The following is a 17,803-nucleotide window of genomic DNA, read 5'->3' on the forward strand; positions in this document are numbered from 1 at the left end:
AAAAAACCCGCGGGCAGAGCTGGAGTCCATCATCTCTGGTTCTGGCCTGCTGTTGAGCAGTTGGAAAGCAGGTCCCCATTAGACTGAATTTAGGGTTCAGCGGGCTGTAGATTGGATTTCTGCTCATTTGGCTGGAGATAGTCTGATAAGAAGGCTCTGATTAGAATACCCTGGTTGACTGGATAATTTCATCTTCTTTGACTCAGAGGCGGTCCATGGGAGTTTTGTCTCCCCCATCCCCTCCTCCCTTTCCCTTGAATGATTGGTCATCTGAAAGTGGAAATGTCCCTTCCATGCCTAGGGGTCCTGGATATTTTCTTTCTGGCACTTCCCTGTGACACTAACAGGGACCAAAATGGATGTTTGTGCTTGGTTAATCCCGCCCCCCCCCCCCTTCCTTTCTGGTTGCTCTGGACTTAGCTGCCATCCTTCCAAATATGCCCGGTTCAGGACGTACCCAGCCAGGCCACTTTGGTGTTTGCTTGCCATGCTCCTGTGGACAGATGACCAACACTAATAAGAGTTCAGTCTCAGAGACTTCACCAAATGGGTTTCTACGGGCAAGCTTTAGCTGTCCCTGGAGTTGACCCTGAACTTGAGGTGTTGTCCCCTGTAACCTCCCAAGGGTTACATCCTTAGCTTAATGTCCAAGATCTCGGGCCAAATGAGCCTCCGGGCTACACACACACACACACACACACACACACACACACACACGGGGGGGGGGGGGGGGTCATAACACATGAGTGTAGCTGTACTGGCTGGCGCTGCAATCCCACCATACCTTCTCTGACAAATCTGCCTGTCTTCCCTTGGCTGATGGTGTCTATAATAAGTCCTCGCCGCACAGTTGGAAGCTGAAAAGCTCATTCTTAAACTGAACCTCAATCCCCGTTTCTAAGAAGCTCAGCAGTCTGTTGTCCTTGCCGTCAGATGTTTTTGAGTAGCTAGTGGACCTCCGTGTAATTAACCCTGAGAAGGTCCAGTCCCGGCATTCGTTCACTGTGTAAAGAGCCACTCACTGTTTGCTGCTAACAACACTCATTGTCCCAGATGGGAGATAGTCTATCAGCTTCCTTGTTGAACCTGGCTGCCAGGGAGGGAGTTAGTGACCCAGGGAGGCACCTGAGAAGCCAAGGTTAGAACAGAAAGTGTCCCCTGCATGTAATCCTAACTGCTTCCCCTCCATCCCCCTGAGCTCTTGGGACATCTCAGTTGATGGGCATCTACTCCTGTGTGGGCAGCCGGCAGGTAGGCATGCCCTAAGAGGCTGCACTTTGTAACTTAGCGGCCCATTGTCTGCAAGGCAGGAAAAGCAGTCAGTATGTCACTGGGGCTGTCATTTCCCTCTCTGATGGGCAGCTGCAAGCTGTGCCGTCACAGCTTTCCCTGGGGAAGGGAGAGCTTTCATTTAACACTCATTGATTTCACGGCATGCCCTGGAAAGTTACTGGACTGGGGGGAGTGGGGGGAGCAGGGAGGCATGCATCAGAGGTGGAAGCTTTTCAACCTGCTCCAGGAGGTTTTCATCCAAACCAGACTGCCTTCAGCCTGGAGTAAGTTAAGGCACCTGTTGTCCCGTTTTCTTGGAAGGCAGACAGAACCATTTGAGGCTCTTGAAGTTTGCCAAGCAACATGCCAATTACAGAGCAGTGAACACAACTTCGCTCCACAGAGATCACGTTCCCTCAGCAGCAGCTTCCCATGCACGTCCTGCTGCTGCTGCTATCTAGGACACCTAGCAGTGACTGGGTAGTTAATATGTCCGGGGCTAGTCTAAGCAGTGACAGATGCAGTCCCATTTAATCTTCTCAACAATGCTACAAGGGAAGTATTTTGATCGAGGCCCATTTTACAGATGAGGAACTGAGGGTTAATTAACTTGGCTTTGATCGCTCATATGTAAATTGCAGGACCAGGAACCTAGGAGCTCTTGTTTCCAGAGACATAGAAGTGAAGCTGGGTGGGAAGAAGAATCCACTCCTGCAACAAAAGCACCACATTTCAGTGGTGCATTTTAAGAGGATTCTTCCCTTTCTTGTGAGTCTGGCATTTCCTAAGGAAAGCCTTAAGATCTGGAGTGTTCTGTGTAAGTGGTTCTCTCTTCTTAAAGGCCTGATTAGTCACCAGGCGGCAATCATACAGGGAAATGACCATCCCAGTACCTGTGTGTCGGGGCAGACCAAGTAGAGCTAAAATCAGGGTCACTTGAGTACCCAACAGCTAGGGCATAGCCCTCTCTAGGCTCTGGGTCTCAGCTCTCCTCTGATTCTTTTAGGAAAACCATAACTGTTCCCAGGCCTTCCCGTGTCCCTGGAGTGGATAGATAGGCATGTTTCTCAGATAGGCCACCGGATGGCGATGCTGTATGCTTTTGTTTCAGTTCCTTCTGGCATGACCATGACAACCCAAGGCCAGTGACAACAGCGTAGCCATGAGCAGGAGAGAAGGACCGAGTCACCTCTACCACCTTTCGAGTCGGAGGGGTCCTCCTGTGCCCTCCTATGAGTGTGTGGCATAACATGGATCAGAGGACCCGTCACAAGCTCCAGGAAGAGTCTGATCATGGCCAGAGTGCCTCCATACTGTGGCACTAGAAATCAGTCAAGTCTTCCTCAATCTGGCGTCAGCAAGTTGCTGAAGGTCAAAAATAATTCCCCATGTTTCATAGGGGAGAGGAACATGAAAAGAGATTAATCCTGTTACACTTGGTGGATAAAGAAATTTAGGATAGCGGAGGGTTAATTCTAATGAAATAAAAGAGAAGACAGGCATATTAATGAGAGAAAGATGCCTGGAGATCCCCCAGCTTAGTCAGGGGTCCATAATAGCTCCTTTAATTGGTATCCATACTAATACTTTATGCCCATGTGTAATAGCAAATACCTCTCTAGAGACACATAGAACACTTTTAATGGTAGAGAGCCTTTTTGACACTTTCTTTTAAAAGTGTTCTCCCCTGAAGGAGCTAAAGAAAAGGTCATGCCAGAGGCCCTTGGTGCCATCTTTCTCTTCCCGTGAATCTGCTGTGTGCACGTGTTTGTGAAACAGAAACTGATTTGCAGGTTCAGGAAGAGGAAGTTCACAGTACTGCTGTTCTGGCTGGGTTCCCCCTGGGATCTTTCCTGGAAGAGTTTCAGCCCTTCTCTTGGAAAGGCCGCTGCACTCTGTCTTGACTCTGGTTTTCTGAGAAGACATTGCACTCTCTGGAATCTGGAATCTGGTCTTGGCATCTTTGGCAAACACTCTCTAAAGAGGAGTAGTAACCACCTCTTTCTGCAGACCTTGGGGCAGGTGTAGAGAATATAAATACAACCCAGAATGATAGCTCTGGGCCGCTGAATCAACATGTGGCTGGCTGGAGTTGCCAAGGTGATTTTAATGCAATTTATCACTAAACCCAACTCCAGATGTTTGTGTTTTCCAAACCCTGCAGAAAAGGCCTGTGAGGATGGGATAGGAGCAGGGGTGGTGGCTGATGGTGGGGTTCCAGTGGCCTTTGGAGAGAGATCTCAATGGGCTCATGGTCTCCCTGTACCCCACCCCCACTACCACTTGAACCCTGAACAAATGAGGCAGCAAGCTGCTACTAGCACTGAGCCTTTTCTGATAGGCCAGGTGGTTCCCCCAGCAGGGCATGAGTCATAAGATCTGCTTCCACCCAAGACTCAGGGTATTTCCTTCCCCACTAAGCTCTGGCGTTGTGTCTCCTACCCTGCTTCTCCTGGAGGCAGCTGTTTCTGGAAAGGATTATCTCCCAGAAGCACGGTTATGTTGGGAAGTCGATGGGGGGGTGGGGTGCTAATACCTCTTGACATAAAACATATGTGTAAGTCCAGAGTGCTCCAGCGAGCAGGGGGCAGTAGCGTGACTCGGGGCTAACGTGTGCAAATATATTCACCCGCTATCTGCTGCTCTCCTCTCATTCCTGCAATGGGAACACAGCTCTTCTTGTTTTATATTATTGCAAAATCATCACTAAGTTTGATGGGGAAGTAATCCTCTACCTCCTCATAGCCTGAGGTGACTCCCACTTCCCCTTAGTGAGGGGCTAGGTATAGGTATCAGGGTAGCAGAGTGGTTAGACTAACCTACCATCCACAGGTCAGGGAACACTACTCAGTTATTTTAGGCCCTTGAGTCATCACAGCATCATCTAAAAGGTGGAAGCAGTTACTAAGTATGGCTATGGAGGATTAGATATTTGTATGGTGTCAGTACAGGTGCTTAGTGTGGATTAACCTGTCAGGTCACTGTTCACGTGGCCTCGTCACCCTCTCGATACTCACGTGTTTCCTGAGGTTCCTTTAGTAGGTTGACCTGGAAGCCCCAGAGTTGGTTCTGCTCTAGAGACACTTGTGCACAGATGAGTCAGTGTATTCAGCTGGGAAAGAGGCCTCTGGGATGAGGCATGTGAACATCCCAAGTTTAGAGGATGCTCTTGTCTCCTGGTCGTCCCAGAATTCGGGGGAGCTTCACAGGGAGGAGAATAAAGAGTCCCACACACCATCTCCCTCAACAACACTTAGCTATCCATGAACATGGAACCCCCACCTCACAAAACTACAAGATATAGAAACTGCCACATTGGATCAGTTACGGTGTAGTGAACATCCCAAGATGAGACTCCTCTCCACTCCCAAGAGATAGGCAGGGTCTTCTAGACCCAACCAGACCTCTGTCTACCCAAAGTATACCCCATACAGCTCAAAGCTAGCCAAGCTAGGCATGCAGCAGAGATAAGGGACACAGACAAGAGAAAATGCATATAGATTTTAGGTAGAGGATGGGAGGTGAGCTTTGCAGTCACACAGGCTGAGGTTTTACTCACTGTTGGGTAACTTGACCAAGTCTGTCTTCATTCTGACCCTCAGTTTTCTCATCAGAAAAACAAAAGTGATCTCGATGCTGTTGTGTGGGAAATATTTGGCATATAGGTGTGACTCAGCCTTCTTGCCATCATTTCTAAAAACATTTACATTACTGCTCCTCAAAGGAAGATGAACCAAATCAGATCAAATATTGTAGAGGTCTTTACTCCAAGGAGTCTTAAAACTAGCCAACAAGGGAAGCCCATGTCCATGCTCTAATTACTAAAGTCCATTGCACATACAGTTTGAACATTCCTAATCCCAAAAGCCAAAACACTCCAAAATCTGAACCTTTCTGATCACCTGGATGACACCACAGGTGCATAATTTCTACACTTAACCTCCTGCAACGGATCACACAGTCAAAAAACAACAACACAACCCAGCAGCATGCAAACATCATCATAGAAAAAGTCCTACAGGCCTTGATTATAAGGTGTATATGAAACATAAATGAAGATAGATTTGGGTCTCCTCCCTCAGATCTCTCATTATAAATACACAAATATGCCCCAGTCTGAAATTCCAAATACTTCTGGTCCCAAGCATTTTAGATAAGGGATACTGAGCCTGTAGTCTTTTTTTGCTCCATCCTTTGGTCCTTTCCAAATGCCCTCATCTCTTGCCCATGGACCAGATAGCTCAAAGCTCCTTTTATGGAAGCCAGACTGAGCTGAGTAGCTGCCAGCCTTCTTCCCCCAAAAGAGAAAGAACAGAGACAAGCTGCTAGATCTTGCTGGGGCTCAAATTCAGAAGGCCATCCGAAGCATCTAATTCTTCATAAGCAGCTTAATTTTATCTCTCCCGACACCTCCTCGTTGTGCCCTGGGGAGCCAAGCAGCTGGTAAAGGATGAGTGTCCAAGAGACTGTGCCCTTCTCTGTCTTCTTCTGGCCCCCATTTCATGAGCTCTGCACCTTGAGCTGTTGCCTAGTAATTCTGCCAGCCTGGGTTGTTGTGATATTTCACCTCTTTGAAAAAACAGCCCGTGCTGAGATATCTTGGAGCCATAGGAGACAAAGAAGCGTCCAGACAAGCAGAGGAAGCCAAGCTGGACCTGGTGAGTAAGGAGTATTGCCAAGATCCATTCAGTCTAGATATGTGCTCCAGGCGAGGCAGAATTGCTGCTTCTCTGTCTCCAGAGCCATCTTCCTTGTCTGATTCAAATACTTCCCAGAACCAAATATCATTGCTTTGGGCTCAGGAATCTGGACCAGAGTGTCAAGTCTAGAAGCCTTCTCAAGCAAGGAAGCTTGAGGGGGTGGGGTGGGGGACATAGAGAGGAGTGAGGACTATGGCAGAGAGTATATGTCTGGCCGGTGACTGTGTCCACAGCTGCCAGCACTGGAATCATCGCCAGAGGTTTTGAAATTTGTTTTCCAAGAAAAAGCAAAAATCTAATGTGCATGTGTGTGTGCACGTATGTGTGTGTTGCATAACACTTCTAACTTTTGACACATAGAGAAGTCTTATTGTAAAATGGTAGGGAAGAGGGGATCCTCAGGCCATTGGCTAAGCCATCCTGGTATCTTTACTGAATAGTTTAACATTTCTGGCATTATGGTGCTCTCAGAGGCCTTGAATATCAATATTTAGAACAAATTGTTTACCAATTACTTAAAAAATAAGATACCCAAGCATAGTGGCACATGCCTTTAATCCCAGCACTCAGGAGGTAGAGGCCGGCGGATCTCTTTGAGTTCAAGGCCAGCCTGGTCTATATAGGGACTTCTAGGGCAGCCAGAGCTACATAGTGAGACCCTGTCTCCCAAAAACTTTTTTCATTCATTAACCAATTAAAAATTTAAAAATAAATAAATAAAAGCTTGTATGTGAAAGATACATTTCTGAGCTGATTGCTAGGCTGTTACTCTGTTCATATTACAGTCCCCTTCAAATGTCCCCACCTAGAATGACCTTGACCACAATTTAATATAGAAATCACAGGAAATTGGGAGGGGGGTTATGGAGGGGATGGGCAGATGGGCGGGGTAGATAAGGCATTCAGAAGGAAGCGTCTGAGCCCTCCAGAGACCTAGTTATCATAATGGCTCCCAGCATGCTCCCCGGAAACTCTCCTGACCTTGAGCAAAGCCCTCAGACTCTGCTTCAATCTCTTCACCTGTAACTGTGAGGTGGCTCTGCCCATCTGCCCAGGTTACAGAGAGAATAACAGGGGGTCGAGAAAGCACTTCAGAAAACAAAGAGTATTCTAGCAACGTGAGCTTTTTTCCACTCTGAGGCAGGAGGACATCTGTGTGGACCCTCGGGACCTTGCCTGTTATTAGCCAGATTAAACAGGCAGTTCTTCTTCTGCTTGTCATGGCCACAGCTGCCTGCCAGCACCTGGATCGCGCAAGGGACTGCAAGGGAGGTGGGCTTACAGCAGGGGAGGGGAGGGTGGCACCCAGGGGCAGCTCCAGCAGCACCAGCTCCAGTCCTGGTGGACTATGGTACACAGACATTCCTGAAGCAAAGGGGCCTGTTCTGCATCCCGGATCATTCACCACCCAGGGAGCTACTAGCTCTGAGCCTGCCTTGAGAATTGATGTCTAAAACTTCAACATTTTTACTCTTTGGTTCCTTTCCCTCTCATTCAAGAAGGAATGAGCGATGATTTTACCATTGTTTCAAGGGCACAACCAGTCAGTCTTGAGTTATAAGAGAAATAAATGCCCAGCACCCAGATTGGTTCAACTTAGCAGTCCTGCATTCTGAATCTTACCTGGGGCACTCAGAGCATCTGCTGGACCAGTGGTTCAGCCATTTCCTGTGGTGTTCTGTGAAGGAGAGGACAGTATGAAGAGCTATGATGATAACAGAAAGGGTCACTTGTGGGTAGGAAAGCTGAACCCAAATCAGAGCTCCCTTCAAGGAGACACCCCTGTTGGAGCTGGGTTGTGTGTCCTAAGAAAAGATAAGCAAAGGGAGAAATTGAAGAGATGACATTTATGTTACCACAGGTTACACACGTGGCAAATAAGAAAACTAACCAATATCCTCAAGTCACAGGCTGAGGTGAGTGGCAGGAAGGAATTGTATAGGGGGCTGTGAGGGGCAATACTGGAATTATAGGGTCCTGCTGAGGGTGAAGGGCGTCAGGGCAGACCTCCCTGAGGAGGGTGAGAGGGTCAGGGCAGGCCTCCCTGAGGAGGGTGAGAGGGTTGGGGCAAGTCTCCCTGAGGAGATGCCATTTGAGCTAAGAGGCCAGCCTTTCTGAAAAGACGTAGAGAAAGGGTTCAGAGGACCAGCCATGGTGTGCCTGAGGAACAACAGGTGACCAGTGGGGCTGGAGAGTAATAGATGAATGTAGAAGGCTTTTTTTGACTGCCCGCCCCCAAATCACAACACAAAGACTTATTCTTTAATTGTGAGTGCTTGGCCTTAGCTTTAGGCTTGTTTCTAGCTAGCTTAAAAAAAACAAACAAACAAACAAAAAAAAAACCACTTAAATTAACCCATTTCTATTAACCTATGTGCTGCCCTGAGGCTTGTTTACCTCATCTACTTACTGTCCATCCTGCTTTCCTGCTTCCTCTGTGTCTGACTGGCTAGCCCTCAGCTGGCTGGCCTTGTCTCTCTGCCCGCCTGCCCTGCCTAGCCCTGCCTAGCCCTCTTCTCCCTAGCTATTAGCTGTTCAGCTTCTTATTAGACCAGTCAGGTGCCTTAGGCTAGCTATTGGCCGTTCAGCTTTTTATTAGACCAATCAGATGCCTCAGGCAGGCAAGATGAAATAGCAACATATCTTTACATAGTTAAACAATTCTCCACAACACAAATGGAACATATCTTTACATAGTTAAACAAATATTCTATTCCACAACAGAAGAAGGTATGAGGTTGTGATAAAGACAAGGAAGGGGTGTGTGTGTGTGTGTATGTGTGTGTGTGTGTGTGTGTGTGTGTGTGCGCGCGCGCGCGCGCGCACGCGCGCGCCTACACAGGGACACATTTCTCCCCTGGGAGGATGGCCTATAACTTTGATCCAATTTCCAATGAAATAAGTGATCCAAACAAGCTCCAAGGAATTCTCTGAATCAAAAATTGCCCTGACTCCATCTACTAAACCATTGTACCAAATGATGTTTTCCCCCATTGGGATTCTTGGAAGCTCTGAATTCTAAAGTAGAAAAATACAATGCTGGACTCCTCTCCTAGCCTTTGTCTAGGGCTGCAGGTACAAAGCCAGGTGCAGGTATTGGTAGGGTGTGTAGCACAGCATCCATGGTGGTGGGGGGAAGTGAGGAGGGACTCGGAAGCCACCGGAGGCAGCCCCTCTTTCTCTGGGCTGCAGCAGAACCTCGGGGCCACGTTGATGAGGGATGGCTGCTTCTCAGCAGTACCAACAGGTGCAGCTAGCCCTTGCTCCCATTGGCAATGACCGGAGGTCTCCTCTGCCTGCAGCCTTCTCAACGCCAACAAGATCAACTGCCTGCGGGTGAACACCTTCCAGGACCTGCAGAACCTCAACCTGCTCTCTCTGTACGACAACAAGTTACAAACCATCAGCAAGGGGCTCTTCGCTCCTCTGCAGTCCATCCAGACCCTGTGAGTACACTGCCCTGGCAGCTGCAGACCCCTGCCCCCAAACCGAGGGTGGGCTGAGGCCCTGGGGGAGGAGTTCTAGCGCTTGCAGTGGGGGGTGGGGTGGGAAATGAGGTGCAAAGCACTGAACTGTATTGAGCATTCTGGTGGGGCCAGGCCGTGCTGAGAGCATATCTCACTTTCAAACATGTAAACCTCACAGCAACCCAGGAGGGGGCCACTGTCACCCCCAGGTTATATGTGAGGAATCCAAGGACTGAGACAGTGAGTAGTATACTCAGGGTCACAGTCAGTATGAAACAGGATTTGAATCCTGATACAACCTTCGAGCTGTGCTCATAACCACAGTAGCCATGGTAGTGTTCTAGGCAGTCTCTGTCTCTGTGAGATCCCCATCCCTTCCCTCTGGCAGCTTCCTGCACCCTGCAAAGTCAAGCCTCTGATACAGGCTTTCTGGGGATAACACACACACACACACACACACACACACACACACACGCACACACACACACACGCACACACACACAGCCCTCAACTCCCAAGTATTGCCGGTGTGTGTAAATACTGCAGGTGAACAGATGAGTAGAGATCTCAGTCTGTGGTCTGGACAATTCCAACCTCAGATTTCTGCCCCAGCTCCAGGCCTGCAATGAGCCTGGGGGTCTCCTAGAGACCCTGGAAGTTCAGTTGGTACTTATTTCCTAGTAGTGAGAAGCAGGGACCGATATAGAATGAGAACAGCTGCTTGTTATTGAATGCCGACCACGTGTGAAGCTCCGGGCTTAGTGCTGTGGAGTTTTCTTACTGCTCAGAGGAGGCGACACCCACAGCACTCCCCTGGTGATAAGGAGACTAGCAACAATACCCAGTACTATATATGGAACACCCACCGTAAGCCAGGCGCTATGCTAGCTGCCTTATGTGCCTGGTACCACCCAGCTTGGAGAACTAAAATGCATGTTACTGTAAGTGTACACGCCAAAGCTCTCGACTGGCGTTACCCATCAGAGTCAGCATGGGTGAAGTGGAGCCAGTCAGCAGTGGGTCCTGCCTCAAGAGGGGAGAACTGGGAGGCTGATTGCCCAGACCAGATGTTGGCTGCATCTGTGCTGCTTTTAGCAGACAGCTGGCCTCAGAGCCCCTCTTTGAATCCTCTCTGAGAGCAGCACCCCCTCCAGACCTCCTGGGGCAGTGAAGAAAGGGCCTCAACCCAGTTTGCTAGGGCCCAGCACGGGCAGGGGGGGTGGTGGTAAAGCAAGGTGCCGCAGGTCACTCCTGATTAACAGCTCTGTCCCTCTTTCAGCCACTTGGCTCAGAACCCATTTGTTTGCGACTGCCACTTGAAGTGGCTGGCTGACTACCTTCAGGACAACCCCATTGAGACGAGCGGGGCCCGCTGCAGCAGCCCACGCCGGCTGGCCAACAAGCGCATCAGCCAGATCAAAAGCAAGAAGTTCCGCTGCTCAGGTAATCAGGTTACTGGAGTGGGGCCCCACTTTCTGACTCAGAATGCAGCAGCCCCAGAGAGGCCAATAATCCAATCTGGAGGCCGGCGAGCGCTGTAATGGCTCCTGGGGAGCATCTTTGCAAATTAAATTGGGGAAATTCAGTTAGCCCTACAGAAAACCAATTACCTTATGGATTTAAAATAAAACACACTCACACAATAAAAGCATGGGGGGAGGGATGGACAGCTTGGGATAAACAGAACCCAGGCACAGTCGGTCCTCCCTCCCTCCCTCCCTCCCTCCCTCCCTCCCTCCCTCCCTCCCTCCCAGAATTTGGTGGAAGCTGGGAGACAGGGCAGCCTTCACACACGTGCACTTGAGAGGAGGCCAAGATTTATTTTGTAGTCTCTGAAGCAGATTCCCTAAATGGCACAGAAATATACAGCCCGGGCCAGGCTGCAGCCAAGCTTTAATACAGCCCTCAGCCATAATGGGTCAGGTTAAGATTTCACAAACACCTTCCCTATCTCCTTGAAGCAGATGGCTGCTCTCTGATGATACAGGGAACAGCAGGCTGTGAGTAGAAGCAAAGCCTGAGCTCCCACGCCCAGCTCTTGTCTAGAGTGTCTTCTTCCCTGCTCCCCCACCCCACCCAGGAAGAACATGGAGACAAATGGCAAGAGAATTCACAGCCCACCTTGGCAAGAAAGGTGGTCTCCTTGACCAGTGGCTGCAAGCAATTAGACATTGTTATCATTTTCTCTTTTTCTACAGAAAAAGAGCAGAGCTGTGCTCACCCTGGCTGATAAACCATCAGCAGGAGGCCCTGAGATGGGGTGAGCCAACCCCTACAGGGTGTGTCTGGGCAAGAACCGTGCCCCCACCCATCTCAGAGAGTGCTCAGCCCAGGAACAATGCCAGCATGGGGACTGGCCATCAGCAGACCAGCAGGTGGATTTTGGCTTCTTGTACCATGTTCTTTGTGCTTGAAGTCAAATTCTGTCCTATGTGTCACCAGTATGATAAACTTTAGCCTTATCTTACTGTATTTGCAGAGGCAAATAGCTGGAAGGGTCTGGAGAGATGCGGGGACTTTGTGGTAGGGTGTCATTGGTTGCCCATTTGCCTTCCCCAGCATGGTGACTGAAGAGAGATGACTTCCTTTGAGGGGCACAGTGCTTGAGTGATCCTAATTTGACTTGCTTCTTCTAGTAGCTGCTTGAAGTCAGCAGGTGAGACCCTGCTCTACAGCAGAGAGAGCGGAGGGCTCCAAGGTGAAGGGCCACCTGCACATCACAGTCACAGGCAGTAGGGTCAGGACCAGGCTCCACATCACTCTCTCCTTGACACTGTTTAATATCTAGGAGGAAGGTGCTCCAACTGCTTTGAGTTGCTTTCTTCCTAGTCTCTTGGATCCACTTCTAACCCCCAAACACTTTCTTAGCTTCCTCCTGAAGTCTGGTAACATTTCTGGGTGGAAAGTCTCCCCCCACACCAAGTGTATCTCTATCAGACCAGTCCTTGTGGAGGCTTTCCTCATGACTGGCATTCCCTCTTTTATCTTTGCCTACTCAGGTCTGAGTTAACTAGCTTGGCCAGTTAGTGGTTCCCATGGAAAGGATGAAGTCCGAGGAGGGCAGGAAGCCACCTGCCATCCTTGACCCTCAGTCTCATGAGTAAGGTCTTGCCCATAACCAGGACCTCAGATTGCATCTAAACCCTGGGTGGCGGTACAGGGATATAGTCAACATTGGACCCAATGACAGGTGCCCTATAGTATATGAGTCATGGCAGTGACCTAGCATTGACTGAGGCTGGGTCAGGTAGCAAAGTATGGGTGATGCTTACAGAAAGAACAGAGTAGGGGACAAGAACTAGACTGTGGAACTAGGAAACAATAAAGCTATGTTCAGTCTAGGTGTGCCAGCATCTACCTGTCTACCTTGCCTCCTATGAGAGGCAGAAATGGGCAGCAAGAAAAAAGAAACAGGGCAAAGAAGACAGAATTCTCGAGTTGACTTTGTCTAAAATATCACTTTAAAAAATACTAAGCAGAAAGCCTATTCCTGTAGAGGTAGTGAAGTTCAGAATCCATATGAGCTTGACTTGGAGCATTTGGTATGCTTTTATGTAGCTGTTGGGGAGGAGCAGAGAGGTTACCACTGAGCTCCAAAAGCCTTGGCTATAAAAAAAACAAACAGGACTCATACCTCCCTTGGCCTTGGGGGATACAGAAACCATAACCCTGAAGATTTGTGTTTCTAGGCAGCTCCAGAAAGGGGAGGGGTGAGGAGTGGCAGATGACATGGACTTGAGCTGACAGATAATAACTCTGCATTTTACTTTCCCCTAAAAGCAGCCCTCTTGCAAAGGCAGCTGATGTGATTAGGAGCCAATTTGAGGGCTGCTTCTGCAGCATGCACAGCCTCTCCCTGGGTAGGGCGTCTGGCTTCCCAGCCACTTTGCTCTGCCTCTATCAGCTGCATCCACCACCCTGGACCAAGATCAGTTTAGGGGTGTATGTGTCCACCAGGGGTGATCTAATGGATCAGATTAAGTCCTTCAGCAAGGCCCCACCCCAGGGAGCACTTGGCAGCTAAAGTACACTGCCTGTCTTCTATCAGGCTGTGCCCCTTTGTTTCTGTAAGAACGGCTTCTTCTTAAAGTACAGTACTCTTTGGGTACAGCTCAGGGACACTTTAGAAACCTCAGAGTTCATCCAGTCCACTCTTGAAACAAAATTGAGAACCATGGCAGAAAAACCCCAAGTTCAGGCTATCATTTTCTAGACATGACCACTAATGCTATGGTGATTTTAGTATACTAGGAAGATCCCAGATCATTTGCCTCTGGGGCCCTCCAAGTCCCTTTAGAGAAGCAAAGCAAAGAGAAGGCCTGGGAGGAACTTTATAAATTATGTTATGTTTTATTTGTTTGGAGTGTGTGTGTGTGTGTGTGTGTGTGTGTGTGTGTGTACACGTACGTGTGCACTGTGCATGCAACATAAAACAGCAGAAGTATGGAGGTCAGAGGACAACTCTCAGGAGTCTGTTCTTCCACTATGTGGAGTTTGGGGATCAAACTCAGGTCACCAGGCTTAGTGTAGCACATGGCTTTACCTGCTGGCCCATCTTCCCAGCCACACAAGGAGGTTCTAAAATTTGTGAAATGTGCCCTGCTCACACTGAGGTCCTGATCAAACTAACAGGAGAAATCTTAGAACCAGAGTGTCCAAAAGCTCTGCAGCCCTGGATGTCAAACTGCAGTGGAACCCACCTTACCATTCTCAGCTGTAGTCTGTAAAATCAGGATGGGGGAAGAGCTGTGGATGGGGCCAGGCATGGACATGGGTGTATACTAACTGGACCATCATTGCAGACAACTGGAATGCTGAGAAGGAGAACATCTGGACAATGAACCAGTCCCCAAAACATATGGTAGAGGAGAGTGACCTCTCCCTCCTATCAGAGGTCAAGTCTCAAGCAGGGATGGTCAGCCACCTCGCTGTGGTGGCTGTGACTGGCTGTGACACTATTTCTTTGAGATATGCACAACTCCAGTGTGATGCCAAGTAGGAAGAAGCCTGACCTATGGAAGATGGGATATAGAGATGGAGTCCATGGCACACAAGACCCCCTGACTGGGTCTGCCTCATCCTTTCCCATGATTCCCAGCCAGAAAAGGGATGTAGAAATCAGAAAGACCCTAAAGGTAGATATCTTACCCTTCAGCTAATCAGTTGGTTCTCCAGCCCTTTGCATGCTTGTCTTACTCTGATAAAGGCCCTTATCAGAAGCCAGCCTCTAACCACTGTCCATGCAATAGACATGTGTTCACAGACCATGGTGACTGTAGGTGTCTTGTTCTCAAACCTAATGCCCCGCTGACTCTCCCTTCCTTATCCAGCTGAGAATATGTGGTTTTAATTCTACATTCTTCCTCTCCCACACCTCAAGCCTTCTGGGGTGAATTGGCTATCAGCCCAAGGGACCCAGGGACCCTGCAAGGTACTCAGGAGCCTCCTCAGTCGTGGGATGTTAAAGGGAGCTTTTGCCTGGAGAAGAGATTATGCTGTGTTAGACTGATGAGAACTATGGGAAATCTCTTTCATTAAAAGGCATAGACTGCCACGAGGCCCCTCAGCTGAGGGGTCAGCCCTGGGTCACAGAGCGTGAGAAGATGCGTTGCTGATTTTCATGTCATATCAGATCACATGGTGGGTTGGGGCAGACTTTGCAGGCTCCAGGGGGCTCAGTATGTAAGTGGTATGTCGTCTGCCGGGATGCTCCTGGGTAGGAGTGTCCGATGGCTTCCCACCTGCCCCTCTGTCCTACTGAGTCTCCCTGGGGCAGGGCACAGGGAGGCGCCCCTCCCCACCCCCGTCTTTGGCAGGATCCCGTGGAACGCACTACTGGCACTAATCACGCTCAGCGGGGGGCCTGCTCTGGCTCCCACTTCTCCACGCTGCTTCCTCTGCGCTCTCCTGTCCTCTCTCTGATGCCTGCCTCCTGACCTTGACTCTGACCAGTTGCCGCGGGGCTTTCCTTTGTGCTTGATCTAACCATGTGGTGGAACGATGGAAACGGAACATGGTTCTGTCAAGCACCGCGGAAAGCATCGCTCTCTCCTGCAGCATGGCCCGCCGCCGCCGCCGCCGCCACCGCCGGACTCTTCTCTGCTCTGGATCACCGCGCCTGCCAGACCCACCTCTCCCAGTCTTAATTCACAGAGGGAAGGGGGTGGGAATCCTGAAGGAGTCAGGTGCATAGCGACAGGGGTTTAGAAAAACCCACAGGGGCCATGCTGGGAGTATCCACAAATCCTATGCAAATGGAGTCACTCTGCTCCAAGTCTAGTTCTCTAGTGACCCCTGAGGGTGACAGCTGGGTTCCAACTTCCCATTTGAAGAAGACAAGTGTATCTAAGGCATAGGCCCCCTTGTTTCATGGGAGAGTCCCGGCACCAGGTCACTGAGTGGTAGCTAATGCAAAGGATGAGTCATCCTGCTCATGATAATCCAGCATCCCTCCTGGCATGTACCTCATTTGAAATGAATGTAAGCATGAGAACAGGTGGAACCGACGTGGGCCTGAGACCTTGAACTTGCACTGGGACTCCTTCTGACCCCACCTCTTACTCCTCATGAACACTTAGACCTAGATCCTGGTGTTTTCTTAACCTTGGACCACAGTTACCATGGAGGTGTGGGGCTCTTCATCTGGTGCCATTTCAGAGGCCGGGAGAGGTCTCTGCAGACAATGGCTGTCCCTACCACAGAGAGAGGGATCTTGGCACCTTCTCTTTAATTTGTTTCTTGATAATCCTGGGCCTGGTATAACCAGTAGACTTTGTTGGGGTTTGGTGCTAGAATCTGTATCTTATTCCATGAGTAAGAACTAAGGTGGGCACAAACCCATACTTAACAGTAGGAACAAGATTCTGTGTCCCTACCAAGCTGCATGGCTCTAACTATCTCCTCTCTGATTGTGATTCAGAGAAGGGCCCCAGCCACAGATGAGTTAATGGGTATCTCTGAACTTCTGAACATATACAGAGTTCTTAGTATTGGCCAGGCTATGGATGTTTCACATCGTCACCCTGATTCCATAACACTTTAGATCCCATTTTACAGATAAGAGTGTTGAGGCAGGATATTAACTAACTGGCCCAGGGTAATCTAGTTCCCAACTGGCTGTGCTTTGCCTCAGTGCTGTCAAGCCCTTCCTCTTCTGGACACTCTTTGCCTTGAAAGGAAAATTTGTGGAAACTTTGACTTGAATTGATAGGGTGTTGAAGGTGTTTTTCACATTCTCTTTCCAGCTCACATCTGTCACTAGAAACGACTTGAGTAAAAAGGAGAAAGCATTGTTCAGTGGTTCTTCTATAACAGGAGCATACAAGACACCATGGGTACAAGCAAACCCTCCTACAGAGAGGAGAGTCTTTCCCTCCGTGTAGAGGGGACATTCTTAGCACTGCCCACGTCAGGCGAGGGCCAGGCCTTTGGGAACGAATCCATGATAGCGCTCTTCTTCTGTGTCTCCGTGATGCTTTGGCAGTAGGCACACGGGTGTCTCCTCTGCTTTCAGGAAGGTGACTGAGCTACAGGGACAGTTTCATGCCCAAATGATAGCCAAACTCATTCCAAAACAGCTAGTGTTTCTCAACCACAGGTGTCTGGTTCCCCTAGCCTGGCCTAGGAATGGATGTCTGTCTGTGTGCAATGTCCTTGATTCCATTCACTACTCATGACTTGTCCCTTGGCTTGTCCCTGTCACTTTCTTTTCAAGCTGATAAACCCCAAGAGGCCTTCGAACACCCCCACCCCAGTTCCTTCTTGTGAAATTCTCCCTCTAGTCTCGCCCATCTTGGGGATGCTTGGGATAGAGGAGGAGAAGGCTGAACACGTGACTGGCTTCCCCTGCGGACCAGATAATGATGAACCTTAGATGATTCACACCTCCCTCCCAGACGTAGGTGTAGAACAAGGGTATATAATAAAATAAAATAAAAAATTGCTGTCGATTTTCGCCTTTCCCCGAACCTCTGTCTATTAAAGTTTGTCTATGATTGTGTACCATGTGTTGTTGTTCTGAGATGTCTGAAAGTGGGGGAAAGGCCTACAAGGGCAGAGGCAGGCACAGGCTAGGTGATATCGGAGGCCGCTCCACCTGGGGTTGAACTTTCTGGCCCCACTTCAGATCCGGCAAGATCCCTCCCATCTGAGCTCACCCCAGAAAGGCGGAGCTGAGACCTATTGGTTGGTTCTCTCCTCTGAAGTATTTCTGGCAGTGACAAATATGCATTGAGATTGAAATTGACTTTTAAGACTCTGGAAAAGTTAAAAATACTTTTGGGTAGTTACAAGCATTAGGCATAACAAATGGCTCCGAGGAACCCTGGGTAGCTTCCGTAATGAAATATGAAGTGACGGAGGTGG

General features: G+C 49.2%; 1 protein-coding gene across 1 annotated transcript in view; it reads left to right on the forward strand.

The window, feature by feature from the left end:
- Slit3 (slit guidance ligand 3) overlaps window positions 1–17,803 on the forward strand; it is a 592,872-nt gene that overhangs the window by 481,581 nt on the left and 93,488 nt on the right. Inside the window, exons 13-14 of the mRNA XM_036196765.1 lie at window positions 9,275–9,418; window positions 10,719–10,882. Coding sequence (XP_036052658.1) covers window positions 9,275–9,418; window positions 10,719–10,882 — 308 coding nt within the window. The remainder of the gene's footprint in view (window positions 1–9,274; window positions 9,419–10,718; window positions 10,883–17,803) is intronic.

Source organism: Onychomys torridus, chromosome 8, assembly GCF_903995425.1.
Source record: "Onychomys torridus chromosome 8, mOncTor1.1, whole genome shotgun sequence".
In the NCBI taxonomy this organism is placed as follows: Eukaryota; Metazoa; Chordata; class Mammalia; order Rodentia; family Cricetidae; genus Onychomys; species Onychomys torridus.